This window comes from Pogona vitticeps, chromosome 4, assembly GCF_051106095.1.
Source record: "Pogona vitticeps strain Pit_001003342236 chromosome 4, PviZW2.1, whole genome shotgun sequence".
Lineage (NCBI taxonomy): Eukaryota > Metazoa > Chordata > Lepidosauria > Squamata > Agamidae > Pogona > Pogona vitticeps.
Genome location: NC_135786.1, coordinates 229,262,582 through 229,284,132, shown reverse-complemented (window position 1 = coordinate 229,284,132; position 21,551 = coordinate 229,262,582). Strand labels below are relative to the sequence as shown.

Here is a 21,551-nt window from a genome sequence, read left to right as displayed (position 1 = left end):
ATGAACAAATCACTCGGAATTTGAATATTTCCAGGTCCTCCCTCACATCGTAGTAAAAAGTATTATTGTCAAGTGCTATTTCCCTTCTTCTGGTATATAGCACCCCTAGCAGGGTTTTCAATGCATGGGAGCGATCCAAATAATAGTTTAGAATTTCCATCCCCCCAGTTCCACTGAGTTGCCATGATTGAGCATGGATTTGAACCCAGGTCTCCAGAGTCCTACTCCAAAACACTATGCATTACTGGTAGTCCCCAGCCTCACCTCCCCAGATGTCCTTGGACTACAGCTCCCATAAATCCTGGCCAGCACAGTGGGTGGTGAAGGCTTCTGGGAGTTTTCATCCAAGAACCTCTGGGGGCCCAAGGTTGGGATCCACTGCATTACACCACACTGTCTCTCGCTATAATGTATCAGCTAAGGCAGCGGTCCCCAACCTTTTTAGCCCCGTGGACCGGCTGGGGAAGGCAGGGCAACCCTCCCCCCCGCTGTGCTCGTGCACATGCGTGCTCTCACGTGGGCACTCATGTGAATGGGCAAAGGGCAGCACAGTGCTCATGTGGGTGCATGCGCGCTCGTGCATAGGTGCAAATGGGCTGTGCAGGGGGGAGTGCGGGCAGGTGTGGGGGGGGTCTCTCAATGTGGCCTGGTCCAGCTCAGGCCACAGACCGCCACCGGGCTGTGGACTGGGGGTTGGGGACCTCTGAGCTAAGGAATACAAGGGCTACAGTCAATTTTTATTGCCGTAATCTAGACTGCTTTTTTCAGGGAATGTGGCTAGATCAGTGGTCCCCAACCTTGATCAGTGGTCCCCAACTTTGGGCCTCCAGATGTTCTTGGACTACAGCTCCCAGAAGCCTTCACCACCACCACTGCTGGCCAGGATTTCTGGGAGTTGATGTCCAAGAACATCTGGGGGCCCAAGGTTGGGGACCACTGTCCTAGATGATGGAGAGGCAAGGTTTGATCCTGACTTCTTGTTTTCCCCACAGTGTTCAAGTCAGCCTCTGGCATGCTCGCCGGTTTGCCTATGAAGGAAGATCCCAGTTATGGTTTTTATTGTATTGTATTTGTTTTTATGTTATGTTGCTAATCAAGATCTTGTTGTACAATCTGGATTTTAAGGTTGCTAGCGGTCTTGATCTCCTTCTGGTGTCGTGAAATGGGGTAGAAAACAGAGCTGGTTTTCATCCAGTTCCGGGACTTGTCTTCCAAAATGAGCCCTTTCCCTAGGCTTCGCCTGGGGCAATCTGGAAAGAGGGAACTACCCCAAGCTCAGCAAATCAATCAAACAAACCAAAAGAGAGCATGAATAATATTGGCCCATAGATGAGTGGCTGCTGGCACTTGCATGTTAGCTAGACTTATGCAATTTCTGATTCAATATGTCTATGAAAGATGAGCACAGAATACAAAAGAGCTTAAGAGGATGGTAATAACAGTATTTTTCCCTCCCTTATACCCAGAGTCAGCTGTCAGACAGAGTGAGCCACAAGACATCAGAGGTCACTTTCCAAATCGTATGAGACACATACTTCCCACTGGGGATTATGCTTGTGCCAAGTAATTATTTGTAATTATTACCAAAATAAAAGATAACATCATCAAGGACTGCATATATAGGGTGAACAACAGATGCGACACCGAAGAACGTCATGCACTGGAGGAAGGTGATCATTATTTCAATCTGTAATGGATGATCCTGAAGTACAGTTGATGCTCTAGGGTCATGGCAGTTCAAATCAGCTTAGCTTAGCCATTATTTTCGATGACCTGACATTTTCCACTTCCGTACTGTCACATCGGAAAGCACACTAGTCTCCCTAATAGTTTCGTTTGATCCCCAGGGAAGGCCTGCGTCTTCCAGAGTAAAAAAAACAAAACACAATCTTAAAAATGGGTATATTTGTTTCATTGGTGTGAGTAGAACAACATTGTTCGCTTTAACAATAGGTAAGAATTGTTCCAGGGCACCAAGATCATACCTTATATCAAGTCACACTATGTGGTCAATATTACTCTACTACCATCTCCACACAAGAATTGGAGGTTGTTCATGACTTTGTGTACCTTGGCTCTGACACTCTCTTTCTAGATGTCGAGCTGGATAAACGCATTGGCAAAGCAGCTACCATGTTCTCTAGACTCGCAAAGAGAGTATGGCTCAATAAGAAGCTGATGACATATACCAAGATCCAGGTCTATACAGCCTGTGTCCTGAGCACACTCCTGTGTTGCAGTGAGTCTTGGACCCTTTGTGCACAGCAGGAGAGGAAGCTGAACACCTTCTATATGTGTTGCCTCCGACACATTTTTGGTATCGCCTGGCAGGACAAAGTTCCAAATAGAGTAGTCCTAGAACGAGCTGGAATTTTTAGCATATATACATTACTGAAACAGCGATGTCTACGTTGGTTTGGGCATGTCATGAGAACGGTTGATGGTCAGATTCCAAATGATCTCCTGTATGGAGAATTAGTGCAGGGAAGCCGCCCCCGAGGGAGACCACAGCTGCAATACAAGGACATCTGCAAGCGGGATCTGAAGGCCTTAGGAATGGACGTCAACAGATGGTTGAGTGTTCAACCTGGAGGCAGGCATTGCATCACGGCCTCTCCCAATTTGAAGATACCCTTGTCCAGCAGGCAGAGGCAAAGAAGCAGACCTGAAACCAGCCAAATCAGGGACCTGGACAGGGGACAGGTTGGATTTGTCTTCAGTGTGGAAGGGATTGTCACTCTCGAATTGGCCTCCTCAGCCACACTAGACGCTGTTCCAAGTCCTCCATACAGAGCATGTTACCATAGTCTTTCGGGACTGAAGGATGCCTAATGAATGAATGGAAGTTTGGCAGAGTAGTCTATAGCAGTGGTTTCCAGCCTTGGATCCCCATTCTTGAACAGCAACACTCAGAAATCCTGGCCCGCTCAGCTAGAGGTGGAGGCTTTGGGGAGTTTTCATCCAAGAGTATTTGGGAACCACTGGTACATACTAATGGGAGGTTTTGAACCAGCCAGAACCTCAATGAGCTTAGGTGCTTTTGAGTCTGATGAAGACAAAAAAAAAACACTGGTACCTCAGAAAGTTTTTTTGTATAGAGATGAGTGATGGGGATGGAGCATAATGAACATATAGCAAAGAGAGATACGGAGATGCCCTCACATGGTGGCAAATTTTTCCTGTGGAGTCCTGCTGGGTATGGCTCTTCAGCCCAAGTTTAATGAATGGCCCTCCATCTTGTAGCAGAGGAGCTAACTCTTGACCTTGTGAGCAAGGGTCTCTGTTGCCTAGCCTCTTTATGTTGAAACTCTCAAGGAGGAATGGAAGACAACAGCTACTCATGCCTCCAAAGGAGAGAGAGAAGCTGCTGCAGGCTTAGTGCCACAAACTCCTTCTCCAACCAGGTCGCCACCTGGTTACGATAAGCTACTGTTAGAGTCATAGGTTCAAAAGTTCAGGATGCTGTGTGTGGTTTCATTCTATGCTCGTTGCTCCCAATAATCCAGTTGCATGACAACCCAGAAGTAATGCATAGATACTACACTGTTTTATATGGTAAATTTCTTACTGAATACGTAGTCCAGGATAGAAAAACATCCAAGCTTTGTACTTCAGTATGTTTAAATCACAGATGCCCTCCATTCCAAACCAACCCCTCTATCCACCCCACCCCACCCCAGGACTTGTGGCACGTGTAAAACTAGCAGATTTATTTCAGTGTTGACATTCAGAGATTACGACCCTAAATTCATAATTCTCTTAGTGAAGAATTTTGTTTCAGCTTGGTTTTGGAAAGAATTCCCAAAACCTCTTCTCAGAATGGGAAGTTACAGTAAGAGTTGCTTGCTGGTTTGTTGAATGTGTGGGAAACCAAAACTTGACAAACCCATCTCAGGCTGAGTAAAGATGGTAGGACTTGAACTCGCAACCTTCGTTTTGCAAAGCATGAGCTCTGTCACTGAGTTGTGCCTCACTTTATCTTCTTAAACAGCAGCAGCCGACTGAGGCCCTGCAGATGTTTTCTGGGCCTGCAACACCCATCAGCCTTGCCAGTGATGAGGTGTAATGGGAGCTGTAGTTAAAATTGGGAGGGGCACTCCTCATTTTGGTGGACGTTGTTGTTTATCACCACTTGCTCTCCATCACTTATAGCGCCAGAAGCTGGCAGTGAACTGGTTCTTCTTTAAATGGCACTCAAAGCCTTTATTTGCATTTTTTTTCTCTCAGTGACATTTCCTTGCTCTTACCTTCTGAGGTCTTCATTGCATAAAAGTAGTGTGTTTCTCCGAGACATTTGTTGAAAAGTGTAGCGTAGGAACCAGCTGCTCTCAGACCTTTGCAGATGAAATTGTTTGCTTACATAAAGAGCAGGGCTGTAATTATTCTCTGCTTACATTATATATCAAGGTCAAAACGCTGTGAATCAGTTCCATTGTCTTGGCATAAAAGGAAGTTGTTTTTTCACATAGCGGCAGACAACTGCTGTAGTAACAGTGTTAACACAGACCTGATAATGGTATTTCTGTTATCATTTCAGCTAACTCAGTTCACCATGCCAGGAAAGCTGGCTGCTCAGTATTAAAATGACAAAATCATTCCTTGTACACTTTTTTTAGCAATAAAAACACACATTTTTATTAACAAACCCACCAATTTTTGTTAACGATTTTGATGAGAGATGCAGGGAATGCTTACCAAATTTGTGGATGACACAAAATTGGGTGGAATAGCTAACCCCTTAGAAGACGGGAACAAAATTCAAAAAGATCTTGATGGGTTTGAGCAGAGGACAAAAAAAATGAAATTTAACAGAGATAAGCACAATGTTGTACACCAGGGGTGGGCGGGACAACAGAACAGTTAGAAAATGGGGGATACTTGTTTCAACAGTACTATGAGTGAGAAGGATCTTGAACTTGTTACGGATGACAAACAGATTATGAGATAACAATGTGAGGTGACCGAAAAAAAGGCAAATGCAGTTTTAGGATGCAATAACAGAAGTATAGTCCTCAAATCCCAAGAAGTACTAGTTCCACTCTACAGTGGGGTCTCTATTTAAGAACGTCCCTACTTAAGAACAATCCAACTTAAGAACAGCTCCATTTGCTAAATTTTGCTTCTACTTGAGAACAGAAATCCAAGATAAGAACAGGAAAAAAAACCTTTCCTGCTCTTTTTTTAACCTTAGGTCATCTTAGGTTAAAAAAAATTCTCCCCCTAGTGGTAGAGTTCACCTATGGGAACTAATGCTTCAATGTACGAACACACCTCTATATAACAAAAAAACAGCCAGAACGAATTAATTGGTTTTCAGTCCATTCCTATGGGAAATTTTGCTTCAACTTAAGAACGTTTCAACTTAAGAACACCATTCCAAAATGGATTAAGTTCTTAAGTAGAGGTTCCACTGTAGTTTCTATGGACGGAAAAGAGCAGATACGGATTAATTGGTTTTCAATGCATTCCTATGGGAAATGCAGATTCAACATAAGAACTTTTCAACTTGAGAACCACCTTCCAATACAGATTAAGTTCTTAAGTAGAGACCCCACTGTATTTGGCACTGGTTAGGCTTCATCTTGAGTACTGTGTCCAATTCTGGACACCACACTTTAAGAAAGATGACAGCAAACTGGAACAAGTTCAGATTAGGGCAATGAAGGAAGGCTGAAAGAACTACGGATGTTTAGCCATTAGAAAAGAAGACTGAGGGGAGATAACACTTTTCAAATACTTGAAAGGTAGTCATACAGAGAAGGGGCAGGATCTGTATTCAGTTGTCCCAGAGGGCAGGACACATAATAACAGGCTCAAATTATAGGAAGCTAGATTTAGGCTGAATTTCAGGAGAAAATTCTTGATTGTTAGAACAGTACAACAATGGAACCAATTACCTCAGGAGGTGCTGAGCGCTCCAACACTGGAGGCGTTCAAGAGAAAATTGGACAATCATCTGTCAGATCTGCTTTGATTTGAATCCCTGCCTTGAGCAGGGGGTTGGATTCAATGGCCTTATAAGCCCCTTCCAACTCAATTATTCTATGACTCTGATTTCTCGGATAACTTAATGATGTGCTGTCTTGTCCTTAAAAGGTCTTTATCCCAAATCCTTAGAAAGACATGTGATGGCCCTCTGTTTCTTTCATAGCCTGGTTTTCCAACGCTGTCTTCCACACCCACTTTAAAATAATTTCTCAGAGGTGGAGTTTTACATGAACAAGAGTTCATGGTTTTCCAACATGGAATGTCGATTAGATATTAAAAGTCCTGCTGACAGCGGAACCATCCAAGCCCCTCAGATAAATTTCACAGAAAATCCACTTTCACTGTTTCCTGCAAACAAAAGTGCATCTCAGAACTCTCATTATCAGTATCAATCTTTGTGGATTTAGGAAGAACTTTGCAGTTTTGGTGCTGGATCCCACTCTTCCACCTACGATTCTTTCATCTTTTCATGTTTTGTGAGACATCACTTTATCTCCTTTCTGTTCCGATTGAATATAACCCTTAGAGAAATGTTGGCACAGTTTGGATGGGAGTGCAGAGCACATATTTCTCACACATGGTCTGTTTGATGGTCTGAAGCCATTCAGTCTGGCATCGTCAGGTTGTTGGGCGGTGAAAGCAACAGTGAGTTGGAGCAGTGCGGGGGTAAATTTGTCATAAGATCACTTAAGTCAGTGCCTTGACATACTGTAAGATGTTAACAGCTCGTTCTCCAAGGTCTATGGCAGCTTCAACCACGTTTTTCTGCTAACAGCTCTTTGCAAGGAATTTGCAGGGCTGCTAGGGTGAAGCACTCCATCAGCGTTTACATGCCATTACAAAGTTGATAAGTTTGCATCAGAATAGAAGAGTCCCTGGAAAAGACCCTGGTGTTGGGAAAGTGTGAAGGCAAGAGGAGAAGGGGACGACAGAGGATGAGAGAGTTGGACAGTGTCATCAAAGCGACCAACATGAATTTGACCCAACTCCGGGAGTCAGTGGAAGACTGGCGTGCTCTGGTCCATGGGGTCACGAAGAGTCGGACATGACTTAATGACTAAACAACAACAACTTAAACACTAAGAGCAATGTAGAATGCTCAAAACCAAACCCCACTGGACCTATCTCTCAACTAAGTATGCCTTAAGTTACAGCCTCTGTAATTTCTGAATGGCATAATGGCATAATCAGCCACCGTTCTATGTTGAACCTCCTCCTTGATATGAATAGGTGAGCTATTTCAGGGACATAACAACTCTGGAGGACAACAACCTCTGAGATCTGATTGCATAACTCAGCACATATGCCAGATGCCCTGTATTTTGAGAATAAAGTTGCAAGCCAATTAAAAGCTTTTGAATGGATGAAATGCCTTGCCTCGCATCCAATTAATTGCTTACTCATCCAATTAAAATAAATATAAGAACCCAGTAATGGAAGGGACATCTTAGGTTAGGTGAGGAAGTTGACAGCTTTCTCCGGTAATAGATGCAAACATCCATTTAGGAGAGTCATCTCTCGCCTGGACAAATAGATGTAAATGGATTTCTCATGATAATTAAACAATGTAATCAGCACGGAACACCCTTTCGCTTGAAGAGTTCATGGAAACTGGATTTAAACCCCACATTTTAATCTGTGTTGAATAGATTAACTGCATCATTTAACCAAGGGCTCAGTTACACATCGTAGTCATCCTGGTCTTGTGTCGGGTTTAGCGCACTTGAATTCAATTTTAAAACATTCACCTACACGACGTACAGCTAAGTGCACATTTCATGGGCCAGAAAGTGAGTTTTTTAAAACAGCCATGAGGGGGGTTGTTTATTTTTTATTTGACTATGGATCTGATTTATTTTTGAATCATTTTGCCATGTGTGAACACCTGTGTTGGAGTAAATAGTGGTGGAGTCAATAGTGGGATCAATAGGGGGTCTGCAGAGCTTGCTGACAGGTGTCAAGTGTAGGAAATTTTGGACTGAAGGATACCCTGCAGCTCAAACTCCTCCTCCTCTTCAATCTATTTCTGTTTCTAGCGCTGTCTCAATCTAGCACTATGCCACTTCTAATCATATACAAAAACTGAAATACTATTTTTTTTAAAATATTGAAATATGTGAGAAACAAAAGTGTGGAGCTCACAGTGGACCAAGAGGAGTTCCTGCTAGAAAAACAATGAGAGGCTCCTTGCTTTTCCCTTCGCCCTAGACTGAAGGGAGAGGGATAGAGGGAGAGGGAGGGAGAGACACCCACACATGCACAGACAGGCACTTGGACGTGATCAGCCCCCTGTCCTCTTACGGTCTTTCCACTTGCAAACACAATTGCTGCCATTGCTTTGCCCTCCTCAATTTGATTGGGACTCCCGCCACCCTCAACAGTGTCTCCTCTCACAACTCCTATACAGAAGGGTGTGATCCTTGGAGATACAAATCGATGGGTGAGTAGGCAGAAAAGAGGGAGTGAGTCCTTAAGAGCAGCTTACAAAGTTATTCTACGGATGTACACACTAACACAAAAATTGACTTAAATCGATTTATAAAAATCCAAACCAGCTTCTGATCTAATTCAACAGTGTAGTCGTGCTCTGATTGCCAGAGTTATTTATAGGTGCCTCCAAAGTTAACGTCTCAACACCTTCCTTCAAGAAGAATAATTATCATTCTGTCTGAGATCTAGTGACATTTTTAATCATCACATCTGTCTCCTGCCCCACCTCCAAGCAACTGTTTGGGGGGGGGGAATACCAATTTATGCTATTTTATTTGCACGGTAATCTTGCAAACCTAGTTAAGTTGAAAGAGGCAGAGTTGCCAAAGGTTCCCTAATGTGTTCCATAGCTCAGCAGGGTTTTGAACTTTCAAATTCCCAACATAAGACCAGAGAGGTAAGAAAAGTAGACAAATCCTATCTGTGTTAGAAAGCAGAGACTTTGAAGAAGTAACATGTCAGAAGTAATACTTTCTGAAATCCTGTTGTACTGTTCTGTGTAACATTTAGACACAAACTGCCATATGTTAAGGAATCTCCATAGACATTATCTGTTGCATTCTGAGTCATGCTAGTAGATGTGCAACAGATAATGGCTGCAGAGAGTTCTTAACGTACGGCAATTCATATCTAATAGTTACACTATTTGCATAAGTGTGCAACAGGATTTCAGCCACTGCCACTGTAACAAGGTCCACTATTACTTTTTAAAAGCTATATAATATAACTTTTTAAAGTTTATATGTGTTATTTATCACCCCTAAAACACTATTAGAAGAAGCATGGGGGGTGTTGGGGTTTATATATATATTTGGGGTTTATACATAAACTATATATAGTTTTCCAATAACAGTTGCAAAGTGAAGCATTAGTAATCTCTTGGCAACAGTATTTTACTTTTAAGTAAAGAAAAGCAACTAATATAATGAGTTACTTTTCTGACATTGCAGTAATTAACAAGAATACATTTGTTGTAAAAAGTAATGTTCTAAGTTCTGCCAAAAAACCTTTTTTGGCCTCTTTGAAAAATAAAAAAATCATGAAAGTGTTTTATATGCAGAGTGCCCTTGCAATTTGGGCAAATAACTTGGTGTTTTGTGTAAGAGTATCCACCCACCCAGAGACAAATAACACATTTTGGTGCCATACAGAGCTTTTAAAAGTCAAGATAAGGTGGTTGGTTGTTTTTTTTAAAAAATTGTTTGTTGTGCTAAAAGTGCTGGTGGTGAAAAACAAAGAGGTCTTGTCTTTTTGCTCTCGTGCATTAAAAAAACCAACAATGTTTTTCATCAACCTTGAGATAAATCTGTGAATATTTGTTCCCTCTTTAAGTCTCCAGCAGGGCTTGAAGGAGCAATTTTCTTCTTACTCTTTTCCAAAGTGGTCGTCATAATTTAAATGGCTGCTGTCATGTTGAGACGAAAATTGCTGGATCAGATACAGCAGAGTGAGTCTAATTGGTTATTTCAAAGAAGCCGTTTGTGTCCAAGTATTTGGCGGTGGCCCCAGCATTGTATTCCTGATCCATAGGGTCCCTTCTAGCTCTGTACTTCTAAGATGTGGAGGAGGAGGATTTTTGTTCATGCTCACTCCTTTATGAAACGAGCAGTTGTGAAAAGGGTGTGTGGGTGTGTCTGTCTTGTCTCCTGTCTGTCTGTCTGTCTGTCTGTCCTCATGACCGGCCTATGACATTTTGGTGCCTAGAATGGTACAGAAAACCACCTTCAAGTCAAAATACATATTACTCTAGGGCTGCCCAGTTGGTTCATCCACCAACGCCTCTTCTCTTCCTTGGAAATCAAAATACAAGGACAGCAAATTAAATCACCCACTTTTTGTCTGATCTCTCATGAGCCTCGAAATATTCAGCCTGATGATCTCATTTTGCTTGAGAGTACTGCTGGCCCTGTATGCGTGTGGGCGTCCGAAACATGTATGAGCATGGTGTAGTAGTTAGAATATTGGACCAGAGACTCAGAAGACCCTGGATTCAAATCCCAACACGGCCATGAAACTCATTGGAGGACCTTGGCCTAATCAGAGCCTGCCAGCTTGACCCGCCTGACAGGGCATTTGTAAGTATCAGGAAAGAAGAGCTCCTCTCTCGTGGATTGCCAGAGAAAAGACAGAATTAAAACGTAGCAAAATAAATAAATGTGTTCTGCTTGATGGGGGTAGATGTGATATATATATATATCACACCCTTCTCCCCCCAGTGACTTTTGTGGCAGAGCAGAGATTTGAACCCAGATCTCCTGAATCCAACACTCTGCGTTGGGTTTCATCGTATGCATATACACATACATATACCGAAAGCATATACAGTGGTGCCTCGCTTGACGATTACCCCAGTCCACGACAAATCCGCTTTACGATGAGGTTTTTCTGATCGCTATTGCAATCGCAAAAGGATGTTTAAATGGGGAAAATTCGCTTTACAATGATTGGTTCCCTGCTTCGGGAACTGATTCTTTGCTAATCAACTATTTTAAAACAGCTGATCGGCGGCTCTCAAAATGGCCACCCACTGTGCAAAATGGCTCCCCTCTGTGTTTAGGATGGATTCCTTGCTTAACAGGCACTGGAAAATGGATGCCCTATGGAGGATCATCGCTACACAATGAGGTATTTCACCCATTGGAATGCATTGAACCGGTTTTCAATGCATTTCAATGTTTTTTTTTTTACTTTCGCTTGATGACGATTTTGTTCTACAGCGATTCTGCTGGAATGGATTATCGTCGTCAAGCAAGGCACAAATAAATAAGTGTTCTATTTGCTTTTAATAACTTTGTCACTTTTCTTTCCTTTTTCATGTAGGTAACTTTCTTGGTGTGACTGATGAGACATGAGATCTTCAGCTTCCAGGCTCTCCAGCTTTTCCTCAAGGGATTCATTATGGAATCGGTAAGAAAACAAGGAGACGACCTAAGGCTTTATCAGCCAAAATAATGGCTTTCTTACATTTGCTACGTTGTGACTCAGAGATTCCTATTTTCTGGTCTGCCGAAAAGGGTGGTCAGACTGGCAGGTAACAGCATCCCAACCCTGTCTTTGGAATTTCCTCTCCTGAGAATACTATCACAAATGGTGTTTTCATGTCCTTTTAAAAGCTAATTTTACTCCGCACAGTATCTAATTGATGTTTTAATGCTGGCTTTTCTGTGTCAACTACCCTGGTTTTAATTAACAGTTGTCTCAATATTTTGTGGCTTGATGTATGTATTTTATTGACTTTTGGTTAGCTACGGCAGGCTGGGATTACCTTAAAAGAGAGGCGTTAAATACTTTCAGTAAATAAATCGCCTTCCCTAAGTCCCTGGAAGTGTGTTCAGTACAATGATCAACTGAACAGGCAGCAAACTAAAATGAAGTGTGTGCTCAGCCTGGTAGTACCTTGTCAGCTCCTCTGTTTTCCCATCAGAATGACTGGATTTTGGTAGCTCTCTTGGTCAACTCTAGTGATGGGAGAAGTCTCTTTTAGAATCTGGCTATGGGACTCTGGGAGCTGTAGTTCAGTAATGCAACTTTTGCCATGTCTAGTTGGCTTACCCTTACGGCAGACTCCCTGTACACAGGACTATGTTGCGAAAGCAGGAAGCACCACTTGTGTTGTTGCTGGATTTTGCATTGTTGTGTGCGGGGGGGGGGGGAGGAGAGTGGGGACTTGGTTGAAACAACAGAAAAAGGTTCAAATGGATGAAATTACAGAGCCCTGGACCCGCCTGTCAGGGGGGCCACTTACACTATTCTGCTAGTTAAATTACAGGCCTAAATCCAGTCGCTAGTCTCTCCTTACAGTGGACCAACCCAATCAACGGGACTCTTATAAGTGCTGACTTAACTAACATCCAGCAATGGATCTATTCTCGTTATGGCTGGAAATTAGATTTAGGTCACTATATCTCCGTTTGTTTTGGAGCATTTACCAATTTGCTGAATTGCTATGTGAATTGCCAAAGATAATATCCATATCCTTGCAATAAGCTTGCATAGTAGGCCAACATGACCCTGATACTATAATGAATATTTAAGGGGCACAGTAGTTTCCGATCTAAGTGCCTCAAGAAGACCAGTGGTTAGCACAAGGCCATCATCTGCTGTCTTTGAGGTGCAAAACTTAGAAGTATTTCTCTTTTGGGGCTGATCACGCCCAGAATCCCCTAGCCATTAGCCATCTGGCTGAGAAAGTCTAAGAAATGAAGACCCAAAATGCAACATTTCTCAGTTTTCTTACTCCAAGACTGCAATTCTGTGTGCACCAATTTGGGAGGAAGCCCCAGTAAACACAGTGGGGGTTGTTTTATAGTAAACATGGGTGAGCTTTCACTGTATGTTAATTAACATCCAGATTCTGAGCATGAACAAATAACATTCAGAGCAATTAAGAGTGGGCGCTTCTCACTGCTCGAGTTAAGATATCAAGTTAGGTCTGTCATGTAAAATGTACAGTTCTCCTTGGAGGGAATCTGCTTCCATCAGCCCTGACCAGAATAGCCAGTGATGGGAAATGTAGTCCAACAGCATCTAAAGGTATATGTTGTCCACTAGTGGACTAGGCAGTGGCTTCAGCATCTCCAGATGTTCATAGAATCATAGAATAATTGAGATGGAAGAGGCCTATGAAGCCATCAAGTCTAATCCACTGTTCAGTGCATGAGTCCAAATCAAAGCAGATCTGACAGATGAGAGTCCAGTTTTCTTTTGAATGCCTCCAGTGTTGGAACGCTCACCACCTCCTGAGGTAATTAGTTCCATTGTTGTACTGCTCGAACAGTTAAGAGGTTTTTCCTGATATTCAGCATAAATCTGGCTTCCTGTAGCTTGAGCCCATTATTATGTGTTCTGAAGACCAGGATAATGGAGAATAGATCCTACCCTTCCTCTATATGACTACCTTTCAAATATTTGAAAAGGGTTATCCTATCTGCCCCTCTGTCTTCTTTTCTCAAGGCTAAATATGCCCAGTTCTTTCAGGCTTTCCTCGCAGGGTTTTGTTTCCAGTCTCCTGATCATCCTTTTAGTTCTTGGACCACCACTCTCATAAATACTTGGCCAACACAACTAGTTTTGAAGGCTTCTGGGAATCCGCAAAGGCTTTCATGGCCAGGATCTAATGGTTGTTGTGGGTTTTTTCGGGCTCTTTGGCCGTGTTCTGAAGGTTGTTCTTCCTAACGTTTCGCCAGTCTCTGTGGCTGGCATCTTCAGAGGAGAGAAGAGTGCTGTCCTCTGAAGATGCCGGCCACAGAGACTGGCAAAACGTTAGGAAGAACAACCTTCAGAACACGGCCAAAGAGCCCCAAAAACCCATAGCAACCGCTTCTGGGAATTTTAGTCCAAGAACATCTGGGGACCCAAGGTTGGGAGCCACTGGACCAGGGGATGTATCAATGTCTTACTTAGCACAGCCCCATGAAATGGAAGATCAGCCTCCTGTACCTTTAATGATTGCATGGAAGGGTGAGCATTCTGCAGGTGAAATTCACATGTCAAGTTATACCTCCAGTAACTAACAGGGCTATCTAAGGTGCAGGAACCCTGTCCTCCTTTTCATGTGGAGAGCCTTTCAATCCGTTCCCCCTACCTTGTTTCTGTTTAGAAACGAGATCTTGTTTAATTCTCTTGCATAACTGTATGCTCCGTGATCTTCATTCATTCCTTGATGGAAAATTATTCATGCTGATCCCTTGTTGGGAAGGTGGTGAGTGCCGAGGAGGGAGACAGAGATGATTGGCACAGTAGGTTTCTCCTCCTTGGCTTTCAACCTGATAGAATGCAGGACAGCCCACAGTGACTTGAATGTCCTTTTTGTTTGTTCACACCATGGAATGCCAGTCATGTATTTTATCAAACCACAAAAGCTATGCTCGATTTAACGCAGACACCCTGAACTGACCCTTGCAAGAGTTTTAAAACAAACCAAGAAGCGGGGGGGGGGGGGAACAGTTAAAGATGACTTTGTAATTCCACAACGTTCAAATGCTGAGTTAAGATATTTGAGGTCAGGACACTTTGAAACCCTAACGGCAAGGAAACATAAAATCAGCAACTCCTGCTTTTACTGGCGAGCCCACAAGCCTAAACTCTGTAGAAAAAGGATGTAACAAATCTTCACAAATGTTCTCATTGCCGACCCCAACTCAAAAAAGCAGTAGCATTAGCAAAAAAGCGAATTTTGCACAACTCCCCGTCTATTTCATACAAAAACAGACAAACAAAGACCAGAGCACAGAGTGCTGTCCTCTGAAGATGCCGGCCACAGAGACTGGCGAAATGTTAGGAAGAACAACCTTCAGAACACGGCCAAAGAGCCCGAAAAACCCACAACAACCAAACAAACAACTCATTGTACTTTGAGTAAAACTCCATCCAGTTGGCAAAAAATGTTAGTTTTGTGCCCCCAAGATAAGTGTTCTTCTGCAAACACAGACAAATGCTTCCATGAGTTTTTCACGCACAGAAAAAAAAATCAAATATAGCAGGTCTCTGGTAATCTTGCCCAGTGGGAAGAACATTTTTGAAAGAGTTGACTTTTATTTTCAAGAATTTGAAAAGCAAAGATTAGCATCCCTTCTCTACAGTCCTTTGGGACGCTATAAGGAACCATCCTCTGTAGCATGGAGTTCACACTACACCACCAGGGAACACAGATTTTTCCCAAATTGATGCTCTCCTCCTGATGTGTTGGTCTTGGCTAGGGATGATGGGGGCTGTAATCTGACACATCTAGAGGATAATGGATTAGGGAAGCCTTTTCTTGCAAGCTGTTTCAACCGCCCATTACTGGAACATAACATGAAGATTTACAACACCTTCTAGAACTGACACCAAAGAAAGATGTTCTTCTCATTCTAGGGGACTGGAATGCTAAAGTAGGGAGCCAAGAGATAAAAGGAACAACAGGGAAGTTTGGCCTTGGAGTGCAGAACGAAGCAGGACAAAGGCTAATAGAGTTTTGTCAAGAGAATAAGCTGGTCATCACAAACACTCTTTTCCAACAACACAAGAGGCGACTCTATACATGGAAATCACCAGATGGGCAATATCGAAATCAGATTGATTATATTCTCTGCAGCCAAAGATGGAGAAGCTCTATACAGTCAGCAAAAACAAGACCTGGAGCTGACTGCGGTTCTGATCATCAGCTTCTCATAGCAAAATTCAAGCTTAGACTGAAGAGAGTAGGAAAAACCACTGGGCCACTCAGGTATAATCTAAACCAAATCCCTTATGAATACACAGTGGAAGTAAAGAACAGATTTAAGGAACTAGATTTGGTGGACAGAGTGCCTGAAGAACTTTGGATAGAGGCTCGTAACATTGTCCAGGAGGCAGCAACGAAAACCATCCCAAAGAAAAGGAAATGCAAGAAAGCAAAGTGGCTGTCCAACGAGGCCTTAGAAATAGCAGAGAGGAGAAGGGAAGCAAAATGCAAGGGAGATAGGGAAAGTTACAGAAACTTGAATGCAGACTTCCAAAGAATAGCAAGGAGAGACAAGAGGGCCTTCTTAAATGAACAATGCAAAGAAATAGAGGAAGATAACAGAAAAGGAAAGACCAGAGATCTGTTCAGGAAAATTGGACATATTAGAGGAACATTTTGTGCAAAGATGAACATGATAAAAGACAAAAATGGGAAGGACCTAACAGAAGCAGAAGACGTCAAGACGAGGTGGCAAGAATACACAGAGGAATTATATCAGAAAGATTTGGATATCCCGGACAACCCAGACAATGTAGTTGCTGACCTTGAGCCAGACATCCTGGAGAGCGAAGTCAAGTGGGCCTTAGAAAGCATGGCTAACAACAAGGCCAGTGGAGGTGATGGCATTCCAGTTGAACTATTTAAAATCTTGAAAGATGATGCTGTTAAGGTGCTACATTCAATATGCCAGCAAGTTTGGAAAACTCAACAGTGGCCAGAGGATTGGAAAAGATCAGTCTACATCCCAATCCCAAAGAAAGGCAGTGCCAAAGAATGCTCCAACTACCGTACAATTGCACTCATTTCGCACGCTAGCAAGGTTATGCTCAAAATCCTACAAGGTAGGCTTCAGCAGTATATGGACCGAGAACTCCCAGAAGTACAAGCTGGATTCCGAAGAGGCAGAGGAACTCGAGACCAAATTGCTAACTTGCACTGGATCATGGAGAAAGCCAGAGAGTTCCAGAAAAATATCTACTTCTGCTTCATTGACTATGCGAAAGCCTTTGACTGTGTGGACCACAGCAAACTATGGCAAGTTCTTAAAGAAATGGGAGTGCCTGACCACTTTATCTGTCTCCTGAGAAACCTATATGTGGGACAGGAAGCAACAGTTAGAACTGGTCATGGAACAACTGATTGGTTCAAAATTGGGAAAGGAGTACGGCAAGGCTGTATATTGTCCCCCAGCTTATTTAACTTATATGCAGAATACATCATGCGGAAGGCTGGACTGGAAGAAACCCAAGCCGGAATTAAGATTGCCGGAAGAAATATCAACAACCTCCGATATGCAGATGATACCACTCTGATGGCAGAAAGTGAGGAGGAATTAAAGAACCTTGTAATGAGAGTGAAAGAGGAGAGTGCAAAAAACAGTCTGAAACTCAACATCAAAAAACCTAAGATCATGGCCACTGGTCCCATCACCTCCTGGGAAATAGAAGGGGAAGATATGGAGGCAGTGTCAAATTTTATCTTCCTGGGCTGCATGATCACTGCAGATGGAGACAGCAGCCCTGAAATTAAAAGGCGCCTTCTTCTTGGGAGGAAAGCGATGACAAATCTTGACAGCATCTTGAAAAGCAGAGACATCACCTTGCCAACAAAAGTCCGAATAGTCAAAGCTATGGTTTTTCCTGTCGTGATGTATGGAAGTGAGAGATGGACCATAAAGAAAGCAGACCGCCGAAGAATTGATGCCTTTGAATTGTGGTGCTGGAGGAGGCTCTTGAGAATCCCCTGGACTGCAAGGAGAACAAACCTATCAGTTCTAAAGGAAATCAACCCTGAATGCTCACTTGAAGGACAGATCCTGAAGCTGAGGCTCCAGTACTTTGGCCATCTCATGAGAAGAAAAGAGTCCTTGGAAAAAACCTTGATGTTAGGAAGGTGTGATGGCAAGAGGAGAAGGGGACGACCGAGGATGAGATGGCTGGACAGTGTCTGCGAAGCAACCAACATGAACCTGACACAACTCCGGGAGGCAGTAGAAGACAGGAGGGCCTGGCATGCTCTGGTCCATGGGGTCACGAAGAGTCGGACACGACTAAACGACTAAACACACAACATGGAGGTCCAAACTCCCACCTCTCTGAGGACTACAACTCCCAGTGTAAAATTCTTTTTGCAAAACTAGCTGAAGCCCCTCCTCCTTTGGATTGGGGAATCCAAGCTGCTTTCTCATCAACAAGGTCCTAATCCAGATGTACATTCCCTCCCTACTTACCAGTGGCCAACAGGCAAACCTAACAGGTCTCTAAGAGTCTCCCTGTGTAGTAACTAGCCATTTTGGAAGACAGGCAACTAATAAATTGTCACAAGGGCAATGTATTCACAGAAGCTTCTACTGTGCTAGCGGATTTCGTGTCTGAAAATGGAGCAGCATGAAATCTATCTGCTTTTCTGTCCACTCACAAAAAGTCAATACAAAATAGTTAAGTTGCAAAACATACACAGCAAATTAAATTTGCAAACATACCGAATGCTATAGGAAAACAACAGAGTAGGAAATCTAGACAACTGAGTAGTTACTCAATATGTTACAGAAAGAATAGCCGATACACACATTTTTGGTAGGCTTGTAGACAATTCTCTTGCATCTGATGTCTCTTATACAACAGTTTTTGCTTTTAGCATTAACAGTTTTACATCATATTAGTGTTGTTCTTCCTTGTTTGCTTGATCCTCCATTTATACCTAACGAAGGGGAGCTTTATAGGTTAAAAACAGCACTGAAGGGAAACCAAGAGCTAGCGAAGATTGTACAATGTACTCTTAATTATAATATAATTGGAATATGCAATTCTAGTCCAATATTATTGCTTACTGATACCCACTGTGGTATAGTGGATAAAATGATGGACTCAAGACCTGGCTTCAGATCCCTGGTCAGACTTGGACATGCATAGGGTGTGTGTGTGTGTGTGTGTGTGTGTGTGTGTGTGTGTGTGTGTGTGTGTCTACATTTCACTTGAATGCCTTCAGTGTTGATGACACATATCATGACACTATTGCTGACAGCTTTTATGCAATTTCTAGATAGTCTTCAGAGGCAGTCCCATGTACAGGACTTTGCAGTAGTCTAGCAGGAGAGTACCAGGGCCGAGATCCTTGATGATAGGCTATCAATATGAAGGACACCATTCACTCGATGGCCTGAACTGTCACTTCTGAAAGGCTGGGTTGAAACGATGTGTATCTGACAGATCATTTCCCTGAAGCTGTTGGAGGAGAGGGGCAAAATTTGTGATATTTGGGAACACATTTTTCAGGATTACTGGAAGCAGAGTATTGAGAGGCCTGTGGGAGGTGGGTGGTTGACCCATGTGTGCTTTAGGGGGTGCATCCCTTCACACAATAGATTTGACACTCCAAATAGACAAGCTACCTGCCAATACAATAGGGACGTGGTGGTGCTGCAGGTTAAACCACTGAAGCCTCTGCGCTGCACGGTCAGAAGACCTGCAGTCATCAGATCGAATCCACAAGAGAGAGTGAGCCCCCGTCGCTTGTCCCAGCTCCCGCCAACCTAGCAGTTTGAAAGCATGCAAAATGCAAAATGCGAGTAGATAAATAGGTACCACCTCGGTGGGAAGGTAAATGGCGTTCCGTGTCTAGTCACGCTGGCCACGTGACCATGGAGGATTGTCTGCAGACAAATGCTAGCTCTATGGGTGCGATGAACACCGCCACCCAGAGTCAGACACATCTAGACAAATTGTCAAGGGGAACCTTTACCTTTACCTGCCAACAATACCTCTATCATCTTGGCACTGAGCTTCAGTTTGTTGGACAATGTTTCACGATAGTTAGCTGAGGTCCCAAAACTGTGCTCTCTTCTACAGAGCAAACAAGCAAGGCTACTAATTGATGTTTCATCACTAGCTTTGTGTGTTTTGGAGATCTTCCTGGGTCCAGATGGGAGATTAAAAAAAACACTGAAAACATTGAAATATTTGCAATATGGCTTGATGAGCTGTCTCATAGTAAGTGTGTATGTGTTTTCCTGCAGAACCCTCATGCATCAGCTGCTGTTCAACCTGCCAATGACTGCATGATTCTCTAGAATTTCTCATACTGAACAATTAGAAACAACCATCAAAGCTGCCTTCCCTTCTTCAAGCTCTCTCTCCCTCTCTTTCTCAAAATCTTTCCCTCTGTTAATTAAAAGGAGAGAGCTACCCAGGCTCAGAAGAATGTTAATTAAAATATTCATTAGCAAATTCCCTGTGTTAATATAGTTAATACCAGTAGTTGCTACAGAACCATGGCATTAATATTTACACAAGGAAGACATTAATATAGAATTCATCTGTCACACCCAGAGGATAGAGCCAGACCAGTTTCCAGCTCTCTAGTGTCAGAGGTGTTGGCATGTCGTCAAAAGTGTGGAGAAAGAAATGCCAGTTTGTCCCGGAATATATGCTCCCCAGGAAATACTGGCTAATTTTGAGCTCCATGGCAAACATACGTAGGTGATAGATGTAGGGTTGCTACTATGGAATGGCCAGATCTCTGGGCATCTCCTGAAGCTTCAGGGGATTGCAATGCCAAGTCAAAACATAAGTTGGGGTGAGCAGCATTGAGGAAGGAAACTGATTATCGTGTGGCGCCAGTGGCTCAACACCTTTTGTGCATCTGTTGCTTGAAACGGCACAACAGCCCAAAGAGGATGCACCCATCAGCTGGCCTCCCATCCCCTGCCCATCACTCCGGCTGTAGATCAGGCTTGAAAGATGCAAAACATAAACACGTCTAGTGAGACAGGTCATCGGGCCATATTGGAATATCATCAACTTCTGTGGCTGCCAGGTTGGCCACCAGCCTGGCCACTGAGAAATGTCCCATCCCACCCCATTTCATGCTGTCCTATTACTCACTTAGCTAGTTTTTATCAAGATGACGGGCTGTTTTATCTGGATTTCCCCAGAGCTTGGAAATGTGACCTTTTGGACTACAATTCCCATAATGCTCCAGCCAGCCTTCTGGGAATGGTAGTCCCCCAAAGACAACGTTTCCAAGCTCTGGATCCCCTTTCTGCTTGTTTCTAGACTCAGCAGTTGATTACCATACACTATTCCTGTGACATCTCAAGGCCTCCGTCTCTGGTTTGAGGCCTCGAACCTCAGGGCATGGAGTGGAGTTGCTGACCTGGCACTCCTCTATATTGCTGGTTAGCCCTGCACCGAGCAGCAATCCAAAGGTTCACCCATTTTCATAAGGCAGTCTGGAAAGCTTCACACCTCCAGTCGGAGGCTCTCGGTAACTTGCAAATAGACAAGAATGTCTGATCTGTTAGGCAATGTAGGTCACCAGCCTGCACTCATTTCCTCATCTGGGCAACAGCAGAGTTGTCAGGGAGAAAGTGAATAAGACAGTAACAGACAGAGAAGAAAGAGAGTAAAATATTTGGCACAGTGCTATGTCACACATTCCTTTTTAGTAGTGTCGCTCACTCTATCTATCTATCTATCTATCTATCTATCTATCTATCTATCTATCTATCTATCTATCTATCTATCTATCTATCTATCTATCTATCTATCTATCTACCTAACTACCTAACTACCTAACTACCTAACTACCTACCTAATCTGGAAGGTTTTGACAATAGTTTGCATGTGGCACAAATTTCTGCTGTCCCACTCAGAGATGATTTTCTGCCTCTGAAATAAACCCCTTTCTCACAACTTCTTCTCTTTTTTTCACAGCAGATACATAATTCTGTTTCTGCATTCTTTTCTAAAATAAAGTGGCTTTGGGGGCCGCTGCAGAAAGCAGAAGATCAGAAATGCCAGGCCTGTTCGCCAAGAATGTTGTGGCCAAGGAGCTAAATATATGTAAACTATTTATTTTACTTCGCACT

At 43.1% G+C, this 21,551-nt stretch overlaps 1 protein-coding gene across 2 annotated transcripts in view; it reads left to right on the top strand.

Annotated features, from left to right (window-relative positions):
* The window catches only part of ASAP1 (ArfGAP with SH3 domain, ankyrin repeat and PH domain 1), a 145,939-nt gene that overhangs the window by 20,854 nt on the left and 103,534 nt on the right, over positions 1-21,551 (top strand). For both annotated transcript variants that reach the window (XM_072999342.2, XM_072999340.2), the window contains exon 2: positions 11,299-11,385. In XM_072999342.2, coding sequence (XP_072855443.2) covers positions 11,327-11,385 — 59 coding nt within the window. In that variant the 5' untranslated portion in view covers positions 11,299-11,326. The remainder of the gene's footprint in view (positions 1-11,298; positions 11,386-21,551) is intronic.